This window comes from Lissotriton helveticus, chromosome 2_1 (assembly GCF_964261635.1).
Source record: "Lissotriton helveticus chromosome 2_1, aLisHel1.1, whole genome shotgun sequence".
NCBI classification, from domain to species: domain Eukaryota; kingdom Metazoa; phylum Chordata; class Amphibia; order Caudata; family Salamandridae; genus Lissotriton; species Lissotriton helveticus.
The window spans coordinates 249,077,140-249,104,352 of NC_136059.1; the positions used below are offsets into that span (position 1 = coordinate 249,077,140).

The following is a 27,213-nucleotide window of genomic DNA, read 5'->3' on the forward strand; positions in this document are numbered from 1 at the left end:
GTGCTCTAGATTTCTCTGGGGGTATCATTGTGCTCGGAGAGCATTTAGAAAATGTACGCTGCCCAGAGAGAGAGGAGGGTGGGGTATTCCGAATTTCCAATTTTATCACTGGATAACGATACTACAGCACATGGGGGTGTTAATATTACCGGAAGATCCAACTGAGGATTTTTCTGCTCCATCTATATATGAGATGCTTTTGAGCACTGAGGCAAAACAATGTCTAAACCGCATTATTGAGCCAAGCTACTACAAGAAAAACAAATTTAAGATCTTTTATACTGCTTATGTTGTTTGGAGGACAATAAAAAAGAGATTTGGAATATGCCTTAAATTAAACCTTTATTTTCCTCTCCAAAATTGTTCTTTTTTTCCGGAGATATTTAATGACCGGGTAATGCTAAGGTGGCACAATATGGGGATCCGTAAACTCGGGGATCTGTTTCAGGGGAATTATTTTGTTTCTTTTGATTATCTAAAGAAGGAATATAAGCTACATAGCACTGACTTTTTTAAATACCTTCAAATACGAAGTTTTTGTGAACAGAAAATATCAAAGAATATGATTGTATTAGGGAAAATTTAGATTATTGAAGCAATTAAGAACAGATATAAAATCGGGCCCTTATATCAACTGCTTTTGGAGAAGGTAGAAGATGACTTAGTGGTTAATGAAGCAAAATGGCAAAATAAATTGAGTTTCGAGCGAATTAATCTGGGGAGAAGTATAGAAGTGGCTATGAAGGTATTACTGAATGGACCATTGATTAGTCAACATTTTATGTCAGTTTTTGAGTTATATTACACGCCAGGTAAGCTGGCTAAATGGAATTCGGGGCGGGGGACTGAATGTAGCCGTTGTGGTTTATATGCAGCAGATGCTGCTCATATGTTTTTTTTTGCCCTAAACTTTCTCGGTCTATGTCTGTTTATAGATCATGTATCACGTCTCAATGGCTCGATGTGGAATCACCAAATTTCATTAAGTAGCAAACAAAATTACTGTCTATTTACTATCTTGAGACTGCATTGTATAAAATTAAGGGCATAAGAAAGAAAACTTTTGGGTATCAATTATGGTCTCCAATTACTAACTGGATAGGAAGTTAAGGAAAACTGATATTTCACTAACATGCCCATGTGTTTTGCTTACTGTTATGCATGTACTTTTTTGTTGTCTGTTTGCTGTCATAAAACTCAATAAATAAAAAAATTAAAAAAAGGATTTCTCCTGCAAAACCATATTCAAACTGTCTGTGTCTTGCTAGCCAGAACAAACATTTGTTCCTAAGATTAAGTTGTGATTCCCTCTGATTGGTTCTAACTCTCGAGATTCCTGTCAGTATGATTACGAAAGGAGTGCAGGCAGGGGGAAGGTTTATAGTCGGCAGATTTACTTGATCAGGCCCCTCGCCAGTGTGTTCTTGCCTCGTCCACCCCCTCACATTCCCACTAAGCCCTTGTGGAGGGGAGCTGTTGTTAATATTACCCATTAAAGAGGGAGCTATATGCTTAGTACTCATGCATGCCTGATGATAGTTGACATTCAAGTGTCTCATCACTTGAGTTGTGGTGTGGCCAGCATTGGCCTGTGTACCCAAACCGTCCGGAGATAAAGGTTAAGGATGTCCACCTGACAGCAAGAGTCAATCCCCCTTATTTTTGTGTGGGTTGAGTTTGTGTGAGAATTTGTCTGTCTACTTTCCCCCAATGATATCAGTTTGTCTAGGCGGTTAAGTATGGGGGCCAGTTCTTGTCTTATGATATCTGTTAGTTGGGTCTTCAAGTCAGTCAAAAGTTTCAGTGCCCAGGTCGGGTGAATTGTGTCTACTCTAGTGAGGGGTAGACCATTTGGGTTTTGGTTTTGTTCCTCACCCTCTTCTAGGCTAGATGTTGGTTCCTCGCACGATTTCTTTCTTTTGGGGCCCGCCTGAAACATTTGTTTTCACTTCTCATTCTTTTGGCTAGTAGTGATGTTCCTTTCTCTGTGTGCAGTTTTAATAGGTGGGACTTCTGGGGTTGGTGGTGTCATTATTAGATCTAAAGGGCCTTGAATGAGTGATTGCTGGGTTGATAAGTCAGGCGCTGGAATACATAGGTCAGAGGTAAGTGAGAGACGCCTCTTCGTAAGCTCGATTTCTGTATTGACCACCCCTATTGCCCTCTGTAGCATCTTGTCAATCGAGGTTGGAGGGAGTGTAGATGCGCTGGAAGCTTTTGGTTTTGGCAGGCAAGTGCGCTTCCCCATTATACAACCTGTTTCAGGCAAAGCCCTAACCGTCCCGCCACAGCACCCCCACACCAGGCTACTTTTAAAATATAACGTGTACAATCAGCTATACAATATTTAGAAGTAGCTAAGAGATGGTCCAGCTACAAAATATCACAGGGAGAAAAACAAGCTAATATTATGTGGCCAACAAGCAAATAGCTTATACATTTCTCTAAATCTCCATAGGACTTTGTATGGTAATCTAATTGTGAGCGGCCCAATCTGTGGTGGTCATGAACAGATTCAATACGGCAGTCAAGCCCTCAATCTTGGCAATTTTTGGAGATACAGTTCCCAATAGTTTTTCCCCTTTCCTCTGTTCAGTCTATGCAGAAAGCAGCTAAGGCCAATAGCTGTAATAGATCCTTCGGAATGAATCCGTGTGTACCAGGTCAGGGCAATGAGTCAATACAAAATCAATAAGTTTGAATCGGACCCGTTGAATCGGACCCAGTAGAATGAAACCAAGGGAGGTGGCCCTGCCCTGCCCCTTCCTACCGCTGACGGGCGCAAATGGGCCAGCCCTTGGCCCGCGCGCGTCCCATGCTGCAGGAGCCCTCGGATGTTTTAAAGGCACATCCGGGCGCATTGATTCAGCATCAGTGGCAGCAGAAGCTGCTAAGGAGCCTTGGACGTATAGTCCTGTCCCACTCCCCTCGCAGGATCCCGGCAAAGTGGTAGTAGGTTTTACGGGCTTTCACATCCAGTAAAACCTTGCTGCTGTTCTTCCCCTGCTTTAGCCACACTAGGCTGCAGGAACCCGACGCAGATGTGTGCACACTACATTTCAAGGAGATCTAGGCCTCTCTCCACCTTCCAGGCCTCCCTTCTATTGCTCAGCACTGGATTGTTGCTCAGACAGGGCCATGCATTACCACACTTGCCTCTTAAATTGCTCTTAAGTTGCTTGAGGTGCCGCCTGATGTTTGCCTTAGGCTTAAGGGTGCTTCTGCCACGTCCGGTGAGCACTCACTGGGGATTATGTGGGCAGCAGCGATCTCAGCACGTTATTTCACCATACGGGGTGGTGCTGCCAAGTCTCTCCCAGCCGCTGCCCACCAATGGGTCCCACACTACCGTACACAAGAGGGGTTAGGCAACGGCATACCACGCTATCAGCGGTTCGCTGTAACATGCCGGTTTTTTTTTGTGTGTCCTGCTGCGCACGGCCCGCAGTACCTGACCTCGGCCGCAGGAACAAGTCCGCCTTCCTTAGGCTCATCTCGACAGGTCACCACAACTCAGCACCGCACTCGGCAGCCGCCTCCCGGAGTGTATGGTGCCAGACAGCGCCTCCCTCAGCCCGATGACAGCACTACATGGGCCCCCAGTAGTCCGCCGTCCTCCTCCACGTTGCTCATTCACCACCAATTCCAATACCACCACCACCAATACCAATACCGCCTCCACCAATATCACCACCACCAATACCACCAATGCCACCACAACAAGTACCACCACCACCAATACCAGCACCACCAATACCACCACCAACAATACCACCAATACCAATACCACCACCACCACCACCAATACCACCACCTCAGCAGCTCTGGCTCACTAGTAATAGCAGTGGCACTGTAAGAGGCCAGAGCTGCAGCTGAGACCATTGCTCTCTTCCTCCATGCCTGCCATAAAGCACAGCCTGCTCTGCACCAGGAGGTGAAACCAGGACCCTACTACAGCTAGAATGCTTTTTTATTAGGCCAAAGATAGCAATGACATTACGCAATGCTACACTGCACACTCAAATCATGACGAGGGCAGGAAATAGCCCCCCTCCCGCTCTTCCTCCTGAGCCGCAACAGTGTAATCACAGAGCGAACGTTGTTAGAGCGCTTTGTTAGTGTTTATAGCTTGGATCATAAGTAACTCTCACTTAACACTTTGTGTCTTTGTAACTTACAACACTTACACATCTTCTTCACTGCACTCTTTATCCCTACTTTGAACAAGTCTCAGGCCGGTCTCTTCCTCTGATATTTACAATCTAACAAGCGGTTGAGAAGGCCCTTGATTGCAATGCCATAGGTCTCGCATTTGCAAACGTTTAAGCTATTAGTATTGTAAATGACAATGCCTTTAATTTAAAACCCAAAACATAAATAATAGGCATTGGCATTTACAATGCCCATAGCTCATACTTGCGTGAATGCGAGACCTGTTGCATTGCAAATGCTTGTTTTTGTTTGTTTTCTTTAGCCATGCTGCACAGCGGGGTGTTCAGGGACCCTGTGCAGCGGGGGCACTGTGGACCCCATGCTTAAGCAGCTGCATCAGGGCATGTGGTTCTTTATGGGCCTCTTCTGTCAGCAGCTCGGATGACGAAACCTCACAAGTAACGTCATAAAGGAATACAGAGTCAATAGAAGAGCAAGCAGTAACAAGGAAGAAGAAAAGATGGGAAAATAGAAAAGGGAAACGAGAAAGGAATATTGAATAGAAGGAAGGGTGAATGGAAGATGGATGGATGAGAGGGTGGATGAGTGAGTGAATGAATGAGTAGATGGACAAGTGGGTGGATGACTGAGTGAATGAATGAGTAGATGGACAAGTGGGTGAAAGGCTGGGAGAATGGATAGGTGGATGGGCAGGTGAAATGATGGCAGAGTATTCAGATGGATGGATAGGTGGATGGGCAGGTGAAAGGATGTAAAAGTAAAAGGATGGATGGTGGATGCATGAGTGAATGGATAGATATATGAAAGGGGTGAAATTATGGCATGGTAAAAGGATTGGTGGATATGTGGATGGAGAGGTGAAAGGATGGCAGCGTAAATGGAAGGATGAGTGAGTGGGAGAAAAAATAAGTGAATGGATAGTAGAGTGGATGGATGAGTGAATTGATGCACCCCTCTTCCCAAGCCCACCCTTGGCTTAGAGGATGGTGCGCTTCAAGAGGAGCGCCTGGAACATCAGTGTGATGCACCTGTCTTGAACAGGTGCAGCACGTGCTGCCCCGCGAGGGTCACACGTATGCAGTATGAACAAGTGAGGCTTGCCTGTCACGTCGATGATGTCACTCAGAGCCACTCATGCAAAACGCCCTAGCGGGTCTGCTTACCATGTGCAATTCTGTATGTGCCAATGGCCATAAAACACAATGCTGCTCCCAGTCAGTAGTGCACCAATGTAAGGTATTCATTAATTACTGTTACAATCTGAGCTCGTCGCAAGAGTTATGCGAAATTACGATTTTTTTTTTCTACCATGCAAAAGTTCTTTGGGAAACTTCATTGCTCTTCAAAGTTTGCAGAAATTTTTGTTATGCGGGAAAATAATTACCTTTGCAAATGCAATAAACAAATATAGCCCTTATCCTTATTCAACACTAATAAAAGCGTTCTGCGTTTGATATATTATGCATACATTAGGAAGTATTCATTTCTTCCGCAAAGGCATTGGCCCACATGCATCATTGTGTCTTTTTGCATTTCTTAATTTGCGAAAAATAAGGAATCGCAAATTAAGAAATGCAAAATGATATGCATCAATATTTTCGGTATTCTTGTGGGATTCGGTAAAAATCGCATTTTTTACCGAATCCCAAAGAAATACCGATTTCTTAACTTAATTTTCGCAATTTCCATTGATTCCTATGGGCCAAAAGGCCCATAGGAGTCAATGGAAATTGCGAGTGGCACTTAGAAAATTTCATGGGTGCAGGGGGGGGTCCAAAGGACCCCCCCATGCACCCCTGAAATGTACTTTTCAGCATAAGTTACATACACACATGTCCTAAGGACATGTGTGTGTGTAACTTTACAGTTTAAAAAATGCATTTTTGTGCATATTTAATCAATTTCGCAATTTACCACGAAGTTGAACTTCGTGGTAATTTGCACTTCCAATTTTAAAAAAAGCATATTTTTCTATAATGATGCATAGCATTTAAGAAATCGCACAATTGCGATTTCTTAAATGCTAATGCAATTTTAGAAATCGTAAAAAAGATGCGACTTCTAAAATGGCATGATGCATCCCAACAAGCACTTTTGCATTCGCAAACGGCCGATTTTAAGGAATCGCACCGTCTGCGACTGCAAAAATGCTTGATGCATGTGGGCCATTGTGTATGGAAAAGATGTGGAAAAGTTAAAGTTGGTGATAAAAGTTTTGCATGCATTTTACAGTTTGTTTGGATTCAATTAACACGATTTTTTTTTTGTTGCCCAAGTATAATGATCTAGCTCCTGCGAAGGAAAGTCAGCGCGGAGAAATATATCAAACTTCACAAAATGCGATTATCTTTGCACAACCCTTAGAATCGTGACGCAGGAAATAGCGGACGCAGTTTTAAGAATTAGGGGCACATGCATCAATGGAAATTCCATTCCCAAATGGTGCGAATCGCAAAATTCGGCCGTTTGCAAATGCAATTCCAATTTTTGGGATGCATTATCATTTTTGTAAATTTTCGAAATTTAAGAAATTGCAAAATTGCGATTTCTTAAATTGCGATTGCATTTAAGGAATCTCAAATTGAGATTCCTTAAATGCAATGCATCAAACTTAAAAAATTTGCGAATTTGCAAATAAGGGGAGCAAATTACCATGAAGTTGACCTTCATGGTAATTTGTGAAAACTTTGAAAAATGCACTAAAGTGCATTTTTCAAAGTTCCATCTTACACACACACATGCCCTTGGGGCATGTGTGTGTGCAAAATGTACTTATAGGCAGATTTCAGGGGTGCAACAGGGTGTCCTTTGGACACCCCTGCACCCTTGAAATTGCATTCTCAATTTGCGAATTTCTAATGGTGAATCGCAAATTAAGAACGCCTACCCATTCATTCCTATGGGCCTCTAGGCCCATAGGAATGGATGGGGAGGTATTCCTTAATTGCGATTCTCAATTAGAGAATCGCAATTAAGGAATTTTAAGAAATCGCTATTTTTTAGCGATTTCTTGATGTATTGCAGTTTGCAATTCCTTAATTGCGATTCCTTATTTTTCGCAATTAAGGAATCGCAAAATGCAATATCGATGCATGTGCCCCTAAGTGACTTTCCCATGAATCTCACCAGCTCAGTGGGTACATGTGAAAAGGAATGTGTGACGTCCTCCCGTCTGTGTGACACTGTGACAGGTTTCACGGCAGCTTGGCATGCTAGCGGAGTATGGTGGATTCTAGGAACACGTTCCTTATTCTGGACACAGATTTCACAAGACTGGTCTATTTTTGTGCAGCTGGTGTTGGAGTGTTAGGAGATGTTTAGAAGAAAAACCCTGGTAATTCAGCAGAGGCCAGAAGCTGATCCGAGAGGCACCTCTCGTAATGACTTGAGGAACCGCAGCCTCATGAACGACTTTCAGTGTTTTTGCATCTGGCTCTACAGAAACTTCAAGTAAAAACTTAAGGAACTGGAAGTATGTGAAGATTTCACCTGGATCTGACTCAAGAGGGACACTTATACAACTTTGAATCAAGGAACCTTTGCTGAAGGCAGGAATTGAATTGATTAACCTCTTTGCCGGGGGCCGTCAGACGTCACAGTGGTAGTGTGCGGAGGACAGCTGGGGGCCGTCCGAACTGCCTATGCGTCATTGTTTTCAGCACCGCGACGGAATGTCCGCCACGGCAAAGAGGTTCCGTGCTGTCCAGGGTATGCCTGTGAAAGTCTGGTGGGACAGTTTGAAGTGGCCCACCATGATGAATGATGAAGTTATGGTTGGCTGACTTAAGTAAGCAGCATTTAAATATATTCACATGTTTCAAAGTGAATGTCATTTACAGGGAGTTCCTGAACATAGCAGAATGTTCAAAATATGGTGTGCATGCACAATTGGGAATACGCGTCACATTGTTTTGCATCAGAGGGTGTCCACTAGAGGGCAGAACACATGACTGCCACAAAGAAGCAATGTTCCCTTAGAAGGGCTCGTGCGAACCGTGCCCTTCTGCTCTTTCCTTGTCCTTCATAGCAGATAGGATCTCAGATCCTGGTAGCGTTCCTATTAAACTGTCTTCTGAATTACTCATCGAAACGTTGTCAGGTCACTGTTTCTCAAATCTTTGTATGGTTTCATTTAAGAAGTATGATTTAAAAGAAATGTCTCTCAATGCAGTACTATATTATGAAGTATTTAACTCAAACAGTTACAAAATCCAAAACAGTAATTAACTCATTTACGCAGTTTTGACCTAGTTTGAGCTGTCTTCTGACATGGTGGGTATTTGGAGGGCTCAGCTAGTTCTTGTGCATTTAGGGTCAAGCCAGACCCCTGGGACCCACCCTCGTGCCTTGCCCACCTCGAGTAGTCACAAAAATGAATATATTAGCAGGGTAAAGAAACACATTTAGGTATACATAGAGGAGTTGGTCTAACGGCTAGGGCGGTCGACCTCGACTATGGGTAACTGGGTTTGAGTCTCAGCAACGATGCTCAACATCCTGTGATTCTGGGCAAATCAATTATTCTCCATGTGCCTAAGAACAACAAAAAAAGTGTCCTCATGTAAAGCAACTGGTGCTATGGACAGTGCTCTGATAACCGATACCTTCGGGTCAAGAACGCGCTATATAAAATTCTGTAAAATAAAATTAATAAATAAATAAATAAATACATACAGCTGAAGGGGGTCGTGGGTTCACTTCCAGCCCAAACTTCCTTGCGTAGAAGTCCATCATGTGACGGTCATTTAGCGCGTTGTACTGCGGAAGAAGATCCACGTGGCCATTTCTGTATCGGTGGCCACTGGAGCCGGCACTGAAAGTACGTGCTGCAGAGAAAGCAAAAAGTGATCCATGATGCTATGCTATTATATTAAAAATAGTGACAGTGTAGATTATTATCAAAATCTTTTCTATCAGTATGTACAACCAATGTATATGGGTTCACTTAACACTTTATTTGCAAATTTGTCGTAATAGGTAACAATGTTCCCAATTTCCCATTCGTACTGGAATTACACTAGCCATTAATTTCCAAATATATGAAGAGCAACCGTCCCATATCATATAGGTGAGAGTGGCAGGACTGTGTGTCCATTAATACCAGAGCTGTGGCTGATTATTGGACAATCCTCATAAAAGGCTTTTACAAACCTTGAATCTAAACAGTATTTATTATCACAATCAGAGGTTAACCAGAACATCTGGGTTGGTTCTGGGGTCCTGGGCCTATGTAGGACACGTCTTGTTGAATTGGAACCCAACATCAAAGGCAGTGGTGATCTTCGCCCTGAAGCGTAGTTGAACAAGACTCCGTTTCACATCCAACTGGCTAAATACAAGCGGTGTTGGGGTTGGGGACTTCCACGTTCAATACTAAACCCTCTGTAAATCTTCCTACTAGCTCCCAGCCTGGAAGATGACTCTGATAATGTTATTGATGCACCTGATTTGCTCATTGGCAAAGTGTTTGGGGCATCACAGAAGTAAGACAGAAGAAGAGCTAACACATGTTCATCTCTTTAGCTGCCAGCAGACCATAAAGAAGTTCGATACAACTGCCCACCTGACCCTGATGGCCTGCAGTTCATGGACTTATCATGGTTCCTACCTAGGCTCGATAATAGCCATGCCTCTCCACACACCAAGAGTAATACGCACATTGCCCCAAGAGAGCCAGGATGTGTGCTTGTGTTCCGCACACCTGGGGCACTGTAGTATTACAGAAAGGGCAGCAGGCACTTGTGTTTAACCCGTTCCGTGCTGCCATCGGCCATTGGCCGACGGCAGCACTACCTCCCCAGTGCTGCCGTCGGCCAATGGCCGACGCGGCCCGCCCGTTTTGCGGAAGTGCTGCACTTCCGCAAAATCGCGGCCGCCGTTAAGGTGTTAAAGCACACTTTTCACATACATTTGCTGCAAAGCCATGGGCTCTGACTGGGCTCTCATTAAATATTCAATTACTTTCACAGTATGACAAGCCAAATATGCCTGACACTTCCTAGAAGTTGCTCCAATTTTTTTCAAAATATGCAGTTAGTGCCTACTGTTAATCAATTATCAACATTGTGCCAATGTCAGTATTTTGGCATGGGTGCATCACAATGCATAGGGGTGCCCCTTTATGCGCAGAATTTCAATTCAATTCAAAAATACTTTATTTCGGACACAAAGGTCATAAAAGTGCATACATAGTACACCAGAGTTATATTGAAACAAACAGAATTAAGATACAATATAATTATAATAAAATATCTCCAGGAATAATAAAAAGATGGTTAAAAAAATATTATTATGAATTAGATAGGATAAATGCACATTAATCCTTCTGGGTGCCAACTACAGTGAACAAAGGATATCACCTGTGTTATACAGGAGAAATGAGCTTTCAGCGTAATATCCACATGGCCCCAATGAACGTAGCAACAGGGATAGCAAAAAACAAGCAGGAATCTTCCCTCAAAATACAGAGATTGGCTTACAGGCTACGCTGGCGTAAGCGCCTGCAAGTGGCGGCTAGCCAGTACTTGCAAGGTGATGCGTAGGCGGGACAAGTAAAAAAGACGAGCAACACACTCTCAGTCATGGTAGAGTATGAAGGCCAGAAACTGCTAGCTCCTTCGGACTAGCACTTTGTGAACACCCTCAGCGTTAGAGAACCCGCTCTAAATTGGAAAACCAATTTTCTATCGTCTGGAGCTGTTACTTGATTCCAGTATTACTCGTGGCCTATGTGATCTTTGAAATCCAGAAATTCACAGGATGTTCTAAGAAGGTTAGATCTACTTAAAACTTTAGCCTGAATTGCTGTCCAATAAAGCTTCTTTAGTGCCAATTTAGATGTAAAAGGTGTAGTGCCCACATTCGTCCAGAGCTCAGGGACCCCGAGAAAGTGCAAGAGCCAGGGGGTTTTGACAGAGTAATCGGCAGAGATGACATCCAGCAGGGCAGAGGTATAATGAACAAATTTTGGGGTAGACCATAAATGCCTCCAAAATAACAGAGGATGAAGTATTGATTTGTTGTGTATGCTCCTTGCTCCCAGGTCCGAAAAGAGTGGTACTCGCCGGGTGAGATGCCAGTTTACGATAACATTTATTTTCAGTAATGGTTTGTGCATCTATGTTTGCGTTTCCGTCTAGCTCCGCCTCATAGAGGACTGATCCCAACACCCTGGACTCATATAAATGGAGATCAGACCTCATAGGTTTGGTGTAGGAGGCTTTATACTGTTTTTGAACTGCCCCTGTTAATTTCTTGAGTTTAAATCTGCTTTTGTCAAGTGTGGATTCCAGGACATATTCCCGCTAAAAATGATTACCAGATATATAAAACTGTGAACAATTTCTAATGGTGCCCACCTCCAATTCTAATCCTTTTTTGAAAGTTTTATCAGCTTGGTTTTGGTCATATTGATCACCGGGCCCCTATCTATACAGAAATCCTCAAAACGCGTCAAGTGTTTCTGGAGACCACTCGGGGTCTTGGAGACCAATACAGTATAGTCTGCGAATAATAGTATTGGAACTTTGAGTTCGGCCAAAGAGGGTGTGTCTGCGTGGACTTGGATCAGTATAGAGACAATATTGGTTATATATAACGAAAATAATGTAGGGGCCAGGTCCCAGCCCTGTCTTACGCCTCTAGAGACTGTGATCCTATCTGTCAAGCTGTTTTGCCTTTCCCATCTTACACATGCAAAATTATTCTCATAGGGACGAGCAACCAATGCCAGTAAATGCAGGGGAATTTTCATATCTCCATATGTTTGCCAGAGACTAAAACGTGACACTAAAACAAAGACTACATATAAATTAGCCTTGTTGATTACTACAGTTTACCAACAGAGCAATACAAACCGGAAAGCCTGATCTATTGTGGAAGTCTTAAATCGAAATCCTGCCTGGTAGGGTCTGGGATTAGACATGTCAGAGATCCAATCCAGGATCAAAAATACACCAACAAATAGTTTTCTGTATGCAGGCAATGAGGCTTATTGCTCTACAATTGCTTGGTACAGACCTATCCCCTTTTTTGTGGACAGGAATCACGGTTGCACCTTTCCAGGATTCAGAAATAGTGCCACCTACAGCGATGGCGTATGCAATAATCAAGATATAGGGTGCCCAAGCTTCCTTGTCCCAAAAAAAGGCATCAGCTGAACGCCATCCGGCCCTGTGGTGCATTCCTTTGCTGTAGCCAATAGAGATTTATTAACATATGCACGATCAAACATAACTTCCTGGGGAAATGGGCAAGATAATGGAAATACAGACTAATGACCAAAATAAGAAGAGGTGTTAACGGTGTTGTCAGCATAAAGGGTGCCAAAGTGCTCAACCCACGCAGAAGGGGCAACATTCATTGCCGGTTCATTTGCAATTGGGTTATCCCTATGGGGAATTAGCTCCCAGAATTATGTGAAATCTCTTTCTGCACAGGCTTCGTCAAGGCCGGACCATCTCTTCGTCCCAACACCTTTTGGCATTAGCGACTACTACCTTGTAGGCCCTGCGTGCCAAGGGTATGGTGACTACATCTCTTGCTTTGATGGCCCTCACTAGGGACCTCATAGGCTTGCGGCATTTGACATTATACCAAGGGTTCTGCTTGGGAGTTCCTGTCTGGGATGTGTTGGGATGATAAAATGTCCTGATATGCACCTAAACAAGGCAGTATGGTTTGTGATCAGCATGTCCCATGAATCAAGTTGCCCTCCCTCAATCCTATTAATTGATTCACTGATGTCGGCAGCAACAGCGGAGAAAATGTCAGGGCAATTATGTACTTAATTCCATTTTCAGTGGTGTTTGTAAGTGGTGTTTGTCTAACGTTGATCTGACATCCCTGGTCTAAAGGAAAGGAGCAGGAGCAGAAGAGATAGTGGAATACATTTCCTTCAATGAGATCCTTTCAAGCAAACACATATCATTAACCAGAGCCCAAAATTTCATACAATTTGCCAGTATCAGAATAATAACATTTACTTTGCATTCATATACCTTGAATAGCCCATACGTCCGAAAATTACCTCTATTATGCTAGGGCCAGCATTTTGTCGTGGTTGCTTGCCCTCATCACTCACCCATATGCCATGGTTGTCATTCCTAATGCCAAAATTGTCTCCAGCATGCAAATGTCAACATTTTGCCTTTGGTGACCCTTATGCCAAGAATTACATCCAACATGCTTGTACCAGCATTTTTCCACTGGTGCCCCATTTACCAAGAATTACCTATAGTATGCCATTGCCACCATTTTTCTGCAGGTATCTCTTATGCCAAGAATTACCTCCTGTATGTCACAGTATTTTGATGCAGGTACCTCTTATGCCAAGAATTGCCTCCAGAATGCCAGCACCAGCCTTTTGACACAAGTTCCCCATATGCCAAGAATTACTTCTAGTATGCCAACGCTAGCATTTTTCCATAAGTGCCACTTTTGCAAGTAATTACATTCAGTATGCAAAAGACAGCATTTTGCAATGGATGAACAGTATGCCATGAATTACCTCGAATATGTCAGTATCATGATTTTGCTATGGGTGTGCCATATGCCAAGAATAAGTTGTAGAGTGCCAGTGTCAGCATTTTAACACAAGCGCCACTTATGCCAAGAATTACCTCCAGAGCCTTTCTCATGGGCACCCCTTATGACCAATATTCCAGTGCTAGAATTTTATAATCGGACATTGCCGTAAGGCAAGAATTACCTCCAGTATAGCAGAACTAGTGACAAACCTGCGAGGGTAACACACAGGGCTCACTCACTCACGCTTACTTCCATTCACTCACTCACATTCATTTTCATTTACACTCACTCATACTTATACCCCCACACCCTTGCAATCTCACACTGCCTCACACTCGTCTCGCTCATTCATTTTCACCCAATTGCTAACACCCACTTCAGGGCCGGACTGGGAACCACAACCGGCCCTGGCAAAGTGCTCGGCTGACCCACCCCTCCCAACTCGGGAGGGGGGGGGGTGCCCTGAGCTCTTTGCTGGGGCCGGTTTTCGGCCGATTTTGGTACAGGGCCGATTTTGCAGCTATGCTGCAAAAACGGCCCTGTAACAAAATCGGCCTCCAGGGGCCCAAAACCGGACCCACCCGTGCGGCGCACCAGGGGATTACCCAGTGCCCGCCATGGCCAGTCCGGCCCTGACCCACTTCCTCTCACTCGCTTCCAGTCCAACTCTCCCTCAGTCTCAATTAATCTTACTCACTCTTTTTCACTCATAGTTACAGTCACAGTCACTTTCTATCTTATTCTCACTCACTACTCATCCCTCACTTTCACCCACGCACACACAAATGCTCTTAGACACACACACAGGCTGTTATGTACCCCTTTCACTCACTCACATGTAAGTTTATTCACACTCTTTTACACTCATTCTCACTCATTTGTCCTCAAATCACACTTACTGCCACTCTGACTTACACATCTTCACAAATGGTCTATTGTCTGATGAAGACAACCTCTAACTATGCGTGAGCTGCATTTGACAGCAAGTACGGCTGTAGATTTTGCTAACTGCTTGGAACTTGTGGGGGATCAATACCCCAAACTTTCACAGGGAAGGGAAGGCCGGTGGTCCCTGCAGAGCCTCGGTGCTGTCTAGACATCCTAGACTCACAGAGAACGCACTATGCACCACCGTCCCAACAACAAACTGCAATTCCCAGCAGGGCATTATTAACTCTTACTAGTTTAGAGTGCAGAGCCTACCTTTGACCTTTGTGTACAACTTTCCTCGTGGCCATGGCACCTTTGCTTGGAAATGGTGATACACAGTGTGGTTGCCGCGAAACCTTGCTTTGCAAGTGCGGTCACAAACCACTGATACATTCTTCTCCGAATTGCAGATAGGACCCCTACGCTGCTTGCAACCCCGCCCCCCTCATTTGTGATTCGGAAATGCGAATTGGAAAGACTTTTGACTCGTAAAAGGGCTTTAGTAAAGAGGGAAAAGGTAGTTTATGGATGCAAAACCCATAACAAAATACCCTTGTACATTAAGCCCTCAGTCATTTAGCAATCACGCAAGAACAATATTTGGGTGAAGCTGCTGAGTATACTCAGATATCTCTGATGTGAAACTGTGGTTCCAGGTTCGTGTCCAGTGGGATAAAGTGGTTGCAGTTGGTCCCCAACACAGGGCCTATGTCAAATGTTATTGGTTCAACAGGTCTTGTTCTTTGGCTTAGCTGCTAGGGGCATCACAACAATATTACAGAAATGCAATGAAAACATTCTCATCTCTTTGGCTGCTAGTAGGGTGCAAAAAAGTGCTACACCACTGTTGATATCTAAGGAGTGTTCGTTAGTGGGTCGTCACCAAATAATGCTCATGTTCTCATTACAAGCTGTAACAATGTACCCATGATGCCTCGGAATGTTGGGACTGAGAGAGGCAGAGAGACTGTTGGTCATGGGCTGAGCAGTTGACAGGCAGCTCCTGGTGTGGCTCTATTCTACCACATATCTACATGTTGTCCTGTACCTTGCAACCTGTTATCTTCATGAAATAAATCATCTTGAAATACTACCTTCCTGAGTGGACTTTCTTCACTACAAACTTGCTGGTCATGGTTTCCAGAGTGATTGATGGTATACTCTGTCATCTAAGGTCTCCTTCCCACAATGCACACAGTGTTTAATTTGTGCCAGTATTTGCCAGTGCTTGGTTGCAGCACTTAATTCTTAACACCAACACTTTTTATGACATGCCACCACATGGTGGCAATGTTTCACTATTTTCAGCAGTAAACAATATTTTAGTAATTTAACATACACTAAATATTATTAGTAACTGCTCATCCAGGCCAGTGGTATTGACATTGGGTAGTGCAAGCTGTGGTGGCCTCCTAAGCAATACCGTGGGCCCTAGCACACGAACATCATAATCTTTACCTGCAAATGGAGCCCTTTTACTGAGCAGGGATTGAGCATGCCTGGGGTTAAAGGTCCCTCTGTGTCGACGCAGGGAGTTGGTCCAGGAATCCTGTTTGCTCCGTTGATCATTCCATATTGGCTTACCTCGCGGAGGAGAAGCATCTCGAAACTGAAATCCTAAGAGGAACCAAAGTGACACCAAGATATGGTAAAGATGGGAGGGGTCAACACTTTAACAGAGTTTACATGAAAGAAATCTGTGACTCTACATCTCACTTCACCCATGTAAATTAACGTTCATGTTATGCTTTTCCCCTTGTATAATCTTTTCCATTTCATTGTAGATAAGGCATGCATATATAATAATACCTGAAAACATCTATCCCTAGCGCTACCACCACCTGATAGGGGATGTATGACGTTACAACGCATACTTTTACAACGCCTACCTTTACATCGCAAGTTTTACAACGCATACCATTACAACGCATAATGCTTTTGGGCGCTGGATAGTGAATAGTTTAATTTACTATTCCAACTCCAGTCCCCATGGATAGTAGGGAAGGTGTTGGATAGTACATTAAACCTATTCCCTATCCTAGAGCGCCCCCCAGAGCTATGCGTTGTAATGGTTTGCGTTGTAAAAGTTGCGTTGTAATGGTAGTTCGTTGTAAAAGTTTCGTTGTAAAGGCTGTTTCCCCCTGATACTTGCATCCAAATTCAGAGAACGGTGAGAGGCTGCAGAACACACCAGAATAAATCCATATGAATAGCGAATGATGTGTCTTTTTACATGATTTTGAAATCTTTTAAGGTCACGTTACATCCCATCTGGATGATGCAAATTACATTTAGTTGCTCTACCTGCTACTGCAATGTATACCTTAAAATCAGTTTGGATTCTGCCACTTGTTTGATATCTTGCACTAGCAAATTTCCTCACCTTACCCCAGTAATGTTTACCTTCCGGTTTAGGAGTGAATTCAAGCTCTGCTGCACATCAAAATCCTCAGAGAGACTAGTAGTGAAGTGGTACATCGTTGAATAGTTCCTTAGTTTCAGTGTGGTGCTTTCTTCAAACAGATATTTTCTGCAACTGTTAGTGGAATCTGACTCCACTAGAAATTTACCTTCTCCTGTAACTTCTGGCCTTTCTTTAGTCTTTGAAAATGTATGGGGCCATTTTGTATTTGGTGACAGGCAAAACACCAGGGCAGTGGATACCCTATTCTCCTACCAGAAGCGTGAAACCCAGTCTGCCAAATTTTGAATTGCTCAATACTCCATGGGATCATTTTCCTCTAAATGATTCTTTTAGGAGGCGTGTCCAAGATGTCACCTGAGTGAGAGCGATCTCTCTGAACTCCGCTGCCGCTTTTTGCACAGGGGCGGATGCCGACATCTACTGGTGCCCTTCTCGCCGGGGGCAGCCTCCGGATAGGCATCTGAATAAAATCTATGGTGTTAGCGGTCCTGATCTGAATGGTGCCTCCTGCTGGACAGTGATGCCCAACAGTGCCTGCTCGACCACCTGCGGTACAAAAGGGGGTGGTGATGGACGGAGCATCTGAATCAATCAAACACTCACACCCAGTCAAAAGATCTGGGTTTAATCCATCACCGTTCTTTAGCCCACTCTGCCAACCCAGTTCAGACATGGCTATATGCAAATCAGTCTGACCCTGTGCCTCATGGGAACAGTCCAGCCCGAACTGCCAAGCCATGTCTTCCCTGGACCGGAAACAAGCTTCCGGCAGTTTCTGGCATTCCAGCCGTCTTCAGCCCGGCTTGCTTGAATCCAGTGGCAAAGTGAGCAAGGGACTCACGTCTGAGCATACCCTGCCACACTTATGGCGGCCAAAAGCGGTACAAAAGGGGGCAGGGTATGCTCAGACGTGAGTCCCTTGCTCACTTTGCCACTGGATTCAAGCAAGCTGGGCTGAAGAAGGCTGTAATGCCAGAAACCGGTCCTCAGAAGCTTGTTTCCGGTCCAGGGAAGGCATGGCTTGGCAGTTCGGGCTGGACTGTTCCCATGAGGCACAGGGTCAGACTGATTTGCATGTAGCCATGTCTGAACTGGGGTGGCAGAGTGGGCTAAAGAACGGTGATGGATTAAACCCAGATCTTTTGACTGGGTGTGAGTGTTTGATTGGTTCAGATAATCCGTCCATCACCACCCCCTTTTGTACCGCTTTGGCCGCCATAAGTGTGGCAGGGTATGCTCAGACGTGAGTCCCTTGCTCACTTTGCCACTGGATTCAAGCAAGCCGGGCTGAAGAAGGCTGTAATGCCAGAAACCGGTCCTCGGAAGCTTGTTTCCGGTCCAGGGAAAGCATGGCTTGGCAGTTCGGGCTGGACTGTTCCCATGAGGCACAGGGTCAGACTGATTTGCATGTAGCCATGTCTGAACTGGGGTGGCAGAGTGGGCTAAAGAACGGTGATGGATTAAACCCAGATCTTTTGACTGGGTGTGAGTGTTTGATTGGTTCAGATAATCCGTCCATCACCACCCCCTTTTGTACTGCTCGACCACCTGCAGCATACACACTTAAGCGGCTGCCCACCTGCACTTGGCCCGGGTGACTTCTGAGGTGGGCGGCTGCGCATTACAGGGCGAAGGTGCGTCTTCTGCTAACTTTCTGCGGCCCTTCCTGGACTGCTGGGCAGGTACCTTCTACTGCCCTTGACCCCTCCCTCTACTTGGAGTCTTCGGTGCCTGGACCTGCGGGGCTGGGTCAGAGCCTCATGGGAGATGGGTCCACCAGCTGTGGGAGCTGCACAGAGAGGTACCTGGCAGGCCTTGTGTGGCCTAGTGGTCCTCTTGAGTGCCTGAGGGCTCCCCTGCACACGGATTTCTTGCGGGATATCACTCTCGGCCCAGCACCTACCCACATGGTTAAGAGCACTAGCAACCGGAATCCAGTGAGGTGGGGCAGCGTCTGGCGGAGCCGGCTGCGCTTGGGATTGTTTTGTCTGGCTCCCCGTGTGCAAAGGGAAGGAGCTGGGGTGCTGTGACGACTCAACGTTCTAATTTGTTTGTACAGTGCCCTGCGATGGAATCCTCCTCCTTCACTGTGCTCAGTACCACTATTACCCATCACGCGCACATAAGACCTTGCTGTATCACCTACAACCTGAACTTCGCCCTAACCCAAGAAGGTGAACGCTCCTGGTCAAGCTCACCCTCTGGACAACTGGCGATCACGAAAATCAAATCCATGCCTCCCACATCCTGCTGCACACAACGGGGACTTCCTTTTCACTCAATGTGCTGCCCTCAGCCCCCCATTGCCTGTACCTCCTCCTGTTTTATGAGACTCTAGTGGAATCCCAGAGCTTTGAGTGTTCTTTCTACCCACTGGTGTTAGTGACTACACTTCACACATCCGTGTTCCTCTCCTCTGCTGGGACAGGAGGCCATTGTCACATTGCCATGAACTTCTAACGCAACACAAAAAAGGACACACTGATTAAGGACCTGTTTACTAAGACACAGGCGAAGAAGTTAGACCAGAATAGGGAGACATCTCTGAACCTGCCTCACCTGACGAGACGGCGATGGTGGGCTCCCACAGAGGCGAGGCCCATGTCACAAGGGCATTTCTAGAACAACTCTTTGGGATCCTCCGGGAGGACTTTGCAACCATCAAGCAGGACATAGCAATGTAAGTGAAGGACCTCAGATGAGATCTAGGTCAATGAGTGGACTCCTTGGAACAAACCTACGATTCCCGGGAAGAAGAATCAGAGGGACACCGCCAGGAACTCCTTTAGCTACGAAACAAGAACAAGGAACTTTGTTATCAACTGGAAGATCTTGAAAACAGATCTCAGCGCTCTAATATCCACATAGGAAGGGTGCCTTTACAGGCGAATCCTGGAAAGCTAGAGAATGATGTTACCCGCCTCTTTCGCCATGTGGCCCCAGAACTTGCAGACCAAGAAATCGTCTTTGATCGAACCCAGGGAGCGGGGTGGCCAGCCCGTTCCCCAAGTCAAGCGCAAGACATTCTCACATGCCTACACTATTATAGACAAAAGGAGGTAATCATGGGCGCAGTACGTGACAAGACTGCGATTGAATTTCAAGGCATAAAAATATGACTTTACTGGGACCTTTCCCTAATAACACTGCAGCGCTTAGGGCCCTCCGGCCCTTAACAGACTTCCTACATGGGAAAGGAATTAGATACAAATGGAGAACCCATTCCAGCTCCAGTTTGTCTGGAGCAATGTGAAGCAGATTATCCGACCCACAGAAGATGCCCACTCATTGCTGGAAATGGTGATGCTTCTGGGGGAATCCGCCGCTCAATGACCTTCGTGGGACCCAGCCTCCTCTACTGCAAACCTACGCTGCTCTGCCCGTCAGAGGAAGGAAGACCTTCATGAACCCTCTGAAACCGAGAGCGGCAGAGAACGGGCTGCGCTGCAATGTCAGCTACAGCACCAGGACAGTGCCACAGAGGTGGAAAGCGACCACTGATGGCCTAACAAATTGGAGATTGATCAAACGCTAATTAGCTGGCAAAAGTTGGTTCTCCTTTCTGGGAGGCTCTGATTTCCTCTTGCCTGTAAACTGCCTAGGAATAAGGGATGGCTCCCCCCACGGATGCTGATTCTTGGCTGTGGAGCTTTATAGCTACACTGTGTTGGAGAATGAAGAGACGCATTGCCGAGGACATGGACCCTCAAATGCTGGTTATTAGTGTTCCTGGGCTTGTTGACTTGTTATTTGGGTCCCCTCACCTCCCACCTAGCCCCTCCATCTGATGACCTATGCACGCTCATTCATATTCCAGCGATTTATGTATATTTCCGGGGCCGCTCAGCCCTTGTTGGATCCCCACATACCCATCTTTTGATGAATAATGTACTCCGCCAGAATGTCAGAGACCTTAAGTGAAATGTCTTGTGCTCCTTTCTTTTCTCAGGGATGCTACATGCGATGTCTGTCTCATACAAGAGACTCACCTGCTCAAAGCCACTGGAAGTGTTTACGCTCCTGTTGGTTTGATCGCTAAATAGTTCTCTTCCAGTCTAGTGAAGAAAGCCGGGGTGGCAATCCTTCTAGTGACCCACTTCCCAGGGAGGATGACCCAAACTCATGCTGATTTGCTGGACAAGCTTCTATCATTGAGCAATGATCTAAAAGGTCATAGGCTCAGAGTGGCTATTCTATATGCCCCCAATGACCATCAGGAAGCTTTCCTTAAAGATGCAATATGTCGCATTCTAAATGCCCCAGACATCACTATAAGCGGTGACTTCAACATAGTGGTTGATTCACAACTGGATAGATCTATCCAACGACAAAGGTAGACTGGTGCCCTTACAAATGCTTATGCGACAGTGGCTGGCAGATGCTGAGTTGACGGACATGTGACGACAAGCACATCGGACCTCTAAGAATAACACTCTCTTTTCTGCGCAACACCAGACATATGCCATAATCGACTTCTCCCTCATTTCCAATGCATCATTGGGGCAACTACGGCGGTGGATATAGGTGTAGCTGCTTTTCGGACCACTCCCCCGTCACCCTCAGATATACACCTGCTATATTCATATCACCTCCCCACGTTTGGGGTAAGCTCCCTACCTATGAACAAACACTCAGTGAAATCACGGCCACTATTAACTCATTTCTGGCTACTAATGAGACACCAACCACGTCTATTACACTCTTGTGAGAAAGCTTGAAAGCCATAGTACGGGGGCAATTTATTGCTATAGCATCTTGCCTTAATAAAGATCGGCACGATCTGAGAGTCCAACCAGAAACTAAAGTCAGGGAATTTGAGGAGTTCCATAAGAACACTGGCTCGCTTGTGATTCGACATCAACAAACGGCAGCCCACAAGCAATTCAAAGCTCTGGATATGGATAGGGCAGAATATGCCTTGTTATGTATGAAGCTGAAATATTATGTAGAAGGGAACAAAGTTGGATGCTTACTAGCCCACCGTCTTTGCTCCCAAGCTGTACAACATAGAGTGGGTGAACTGGTGGGTTCTGATGGTGCCCCAAAATATGAAGAGGAGTTGATCATCCAATAATTTGAACGTTTCTATGCCACTCTCACCTCAGCTGAGGACCTTGATGCTGAAAATGTTAACTCCAAACTAGCGCCGGTCTGTTCGACCTGCATCCCTCAGAAAGATATCTCCACTCTGAAAGAAGACCTTATGGCTATACAATGACCTTATGGCTATACAATGTCTATAAACTGATAAGGCCCCTGGACCCAATGGGTATAGTGCAAACTTTTATAAAGCATTTGACACATTGTTGGACCCCATTCTGGTGAGGCAATCTAGCACTTTTAGCACTACTGGTACCTTGACACAACAATGCAACTAGCAACGATCACTGTAATTCCCAAGCCCCGTAAAGGCCCTAAACGCTGTTCCTCCTACCACCCTATTTTGTTACTAAATGTGGATGTTAAGATCTTTACGGGCATTTTTGCAAATAGGCTGGCTACCTACAAGCAGGGCCTCGTGGATCCCAATCAGATTGGGTTTATACCCAAAAGGGGCTACATCGACAATATAAAACGCACCTGTCAACTTTTAGACAAGACGCAGCGCTCTCCCACACCTGCTCTTCTCATTTCCGTAAATGCAGCGTAGGCCTTTGATCGGGTCGACTGGCCATATCTTCAGTCTGTGTTGACATGGTTTTGCCTCAGTCCATGGTTCTATCAGTGGATCCAGTGTAGCCATACTTCCCCTAGAGCAATGGTGAGGGTTAGCAGAGTCTTGTCTTTGTCCTTCCAACTCTCCAAGGGAACTCGACAGGGCTTCCCCCTGTCACCCTTACTTTTTGTCTTATACATGGAGCCATTTGCCAAACAGATACGTAATAACCCATGCATAACAGATATAACCATGGGGTGCAGGGATCACAAATTACTGCTATATGCTGATGATGTCTTACTAATTTTATCGAACCCTTACAACTCCATGCCAGCTATGATGGGAGAACTGACGGCCTTTGTAGGTGCCTCAGGTTACAAAACAATCTCCAAAAATCCTCTATTCTGAATCTCACAATCCGAAGGGCTGATCAAGTCCAGCTTGAGGCTGGGTTCCTGTTCATTTGGGTTTCACAGGGGACAGGGTATCTGGGAATGCAGATACACCCTGTACCCAGCAGTACAGTAGAACATACCTATTCAGGGCTCCTGACGACTACTCGTTCATACTTATCCAGGTTGAAGGGTTACAGTCTCTCCTGGCTGGGATGCTTGGCAGCCGTCAAGAGGACACTTTTACTGAAAATTCTAATCGCCATGCAGACTTTACCACTTATACGCCCCCCCCACCTACGCTAGACAGATTACAGTGCCACATTTGGATCTTCATTTGGGACGGTAAAATGGCGTAGATGGCAAAGACACAGGCATACCTATCTCAATCGGGTGGGCTGGAGGTTCCCAACCGAAAGTGCTATTACCGAGCAGAACAGCTGCGTTTTATGGCAGAGTGGTCTCAGCCGAGTAATGAAAAACACTGGTGCCTTATTGATCAAGCAGTGGCAGATCTCCATATTTGGAAGGATCCATGGCTACCGAAATCACACCGGCCAACTAGGGTCTATATTACAACAGTTCGGCGAACCACTAAGGGAGTTCGGGACAGGGTGCAGCTCCAGCTGGTACTATCTATCCCCATTTTACCCAGACACCGATTATAGGGAACCCAGATTTCCCCCTCTGTGTTCAACGGCTCAGCATTTACTTCATGGCAGGAGGCTGATGGCAAAATGGTAGGTGACCTATTCAAAGTCAATGGCCTTATGGACTTCTCTCAGGGCCAGTCGGCCTACGGACTCCCATCCGCAGAACGCTGGCAGTACATGGCTATCCGCCATTGGCTGTCACAACCTTTGCTTCGTCCACACACCAGTGTCATATTTCATATCGGTACCCTGAGATAGGTCTAGGGAACATCGTACACTTTCCCTACATCATCTCCCCGTCATTTCATATGAACGAGCCTTATAAGGATATAACTCCAAATAAGGACAGACTGCCTTGTATACACATAACGCTTTATAAGGATTGTAGCCCTTTATGGACTAAACCTTTCACCTAGTTCCATGCCGAGGTTTTATTTTTCCTAATCGATATTGCTAAGACATCATCCTTAGCACATAGGAATATTGTATGAGTACACTCTCCAGGAGGTCCACTTCACCTCTCCCATCGACGCACAAGGTTTAATCCCCAACGTCATCCTCATACTGAACATTGGGGAACATACGCACATAGACTGTATTAATACAGCACCTCTTGCTATCAGTAGGCAGGAGACAACCGAGACTTCAAAGTCGACACACTGACCAGAGAACCTGCGGCTCCGGCATGCCATCGCTCCAGCTGACAGTGGTCTGTCTATCCCTTGCGGGGTGTCCAACTCAAGTCCAGGACGAAGTCCCACACTCTCACTATTTAGGTATGTGGATTCGACTAAATTCTAGTGGGATTCTTGGTTCTTAGACTTAGACTCTTAGACTTAGGCTCTTTCGCACCTACTCACATGCTAGGTACACTTACCTACATCTGGACAGGCATCTTAGGAGTACACACTTTATTTTATGAATGCATTTCATATTCATGTATATGTTCATGACTATTGTAAATTGGTAGAACAATACTATTTATTTTTATTCACTGTTCTGCTGATTCTTTATCTCTGCTACTGTGTTACAGTTGTAGCAGCGCACTTATTTTACATGAGAAGAACAACGTTACAATAAATTCTTATTGTAATCACGCTCAACTGTTTCTTCTGTGTATCTCTCTGAGAGCAAAACAACAAAGCATGAGTGACTGGGTGAAAAGTAGTATATTGCATCCACGAGTCTCAGGTTATTATATTCTGAAGTTGCAAAAATTAATGTCTCTGATAACAGGAGATTCTAGTGGCACTGCGAGCTAGCTAATGCGAAAACATAGGCTGACATATTTAGTGGGGGTGTACAGAGTCAGTTTGCCACCAAGCGCACAGTATATGTCATCCGTAAACAGCGTAGGTCCTGCATGAAAGGGTACTATCGTAACTACACTACACCAGTAGACCCCTCACCTCATTCGAGAAATGGCTCCTTACCCGCTCTTCCACAGATGCCTCCCATAGGATAACTACACCTTTCTCACCACCCCACTGAAATCATATAAAACACCCACGCAGCTAAGGTGGGAGGTGGAATGCGAACGCTCCTTTACTGAAAAAGAGTGCTGTGACATTCTCCACCGCCCCCTTGCCTCAGCCCGCAGTACCTCCAGCCAAGAAATTTTCCTTAAAATTGCACATTATTGGTACTTTATACCAGCCAGTGTCGCCTATGCGTAAGCAGAAGGAGACAATACATGTTGGCGACGCTGCAGACTGACGGGCACTCTCACCCATATTCTTTGGCAACGCGCCAAGATAAACTCCTTTTGGAATGAGGTGCTGTCTGCGGTGGATGAAATGTTTGACACAGACATACCTGGGTTTCCCAGCTACATTTTGGTGGGACTCCCGAACCCTTTAATTTACCCCCTATAATCTGTAAAATGACGTGCCATTACTCTAGCACTGAGAGCGGCCAAACAGACCTTACTGGGAAATAGACTGGAAGCATAAACTATGGGAATGGAGAAGTTGACGGCGGTGACTACCTATACGTTACCCTTGATTGATAAGACCTGGGGGTAATGCATCCGGTACCTGTTGGACGAATTTAAAGAACTGACATGTCCAATATACCTACGAGTTCTCCACTTGACTCATCCTGGCAGTAAGTCCAGCTAAACTGGTATATGGTGGTCGTTTCAGCCTCTCACTGCCCCCGCTATTCCTATCATACGACTGGTGTTCGTCCGCCCTTCACATTGTCTACACACATGCCTACCCCTTCTCATATCCTACACCGACTGTTCTCCCTTCTGTTTCTGTATAACTCGCCCTCTCATATTAGACGTTTAATCACTGCTTCCCCACCGGCCAATGGTTGTAGGTGGGCTGATTGTTGCACCTTGTTGCTTTAATAATAATAAAATAGATCTTAAATCTAAATGATTCTCTTAGTTTGTTAAACTGACAACTGCCAGCATTATCTATTTATGAATGATTCTAGTATTTCCAGTTCTCATTTGTATTTTATCTGAATTGTTTATTTTTCCCTATCTATTTTTTATTTCTATTTATTGATGAATGAATAATTATTTTATTGTATAGAAAAATATAAATATCCATTACAATAACTGCGAACAAGAGCTAAGATACATAGATAAAAGACAATGCTAATACTAATGTATTACTGTTTGTTATTGATGTTGATTACTTTTGTTTTAAATGTCTTAGATTCGGAAAACCACATTTTAAGCCAAAAAATAATTAGTCATTTGTAAATCTTTCATGTAATCAAAGCACAAACCAACAGAATGCGTTCATATGTAATCGAGTACTTTGAAGTACCTGTAAGGCAACATGTTATCGCTTTATAAAATATTGCATAAAATCAATAAAGTTTACCAGTTGAAGGGCGGATTCGGGGGACTGTTGCACTGGGGTAGGCATCTCTTGGCCTCGCAGCTGCAACATCACCATATGATGCCTGCTGGTGCAGGATGCCCGTCACTGATGGAGAGGAGTTATAATACTGAATTTGTGTTGGCATTTTCAGAAGTCCAAACTGTCATAAGACAAGCGCTGAGTACTGGTTGACACTGTCAATTCCTTCTTGATTTGTTGCACTTGTATTTATTTCTGTAAAAAAAAGAAAAAGAAAAAAGAATGTCTGAACAACAATCAGAAAACTTTTATAGCACTTTTCACGAATCATTTCCTGTTTTATTGGTTGTTTTAAAAAAATTAAAATGCCCTTAAATCTAGTTTATGTTCAATAATATTTTTCCCATTCAAATCTACAATGATATCAAATATTACACGTGTACAAATTAGTCTGGTTCACAAAAGGATCATACAAAAGGTGTGTTAGTATGAAGTACTATGCTAGCTGAGAAACGATTTTCAGTAAGGGCTTAACACATTGTGCACACCTGTTTATATTAAATGCACAAAAACATCATTTATGAGGGTAAAATCGCAATCTTTACAGAATGTATCTTTTGCAAACTGAATTTGT

The 27,213-nt window shown here is 44.7% G+C and overlaps 1 protein-coding gene across 2 annotated transcripts in view; it reads right to left on the reverse strand.

Annotated features, from left to right (window-relative positions):
• Window positions 1-26,745, reverse strand: part of LOXHD1 (lipoxygenase homology PLAT domains 1) — a 1,099,077-nt gene extending 1,072,332 nt beyond the window's left edge. Inside the window, exons 1-3 of one of the 2 annotated variants that reach the window (XM_078674764.1) lie at window positions 26,601-26,745; window positions 16,090-16,248; window positions 8,848-8,999 (exon numbers count right to left, since the gene is read on the reverse strand). In XM_078674764.1, coding sequence (XP_078530890.1) covers window positions 8,848-8,999; window positions 16,090-16,248; window positions 26,601-26,745 — 456 coding nt within the window. Of the gene's footprint in view, window positions 1-8,847; window positions 9,000-16,089; window positions 16,249-26,600 lie in introns of those variants that run through there. The other variant, XM_078674763.1, reaches the window with a different exon arrangement.
• Between the last annotated feature and the right edge of the window lie 468 nt (window positions 26,746-27,213).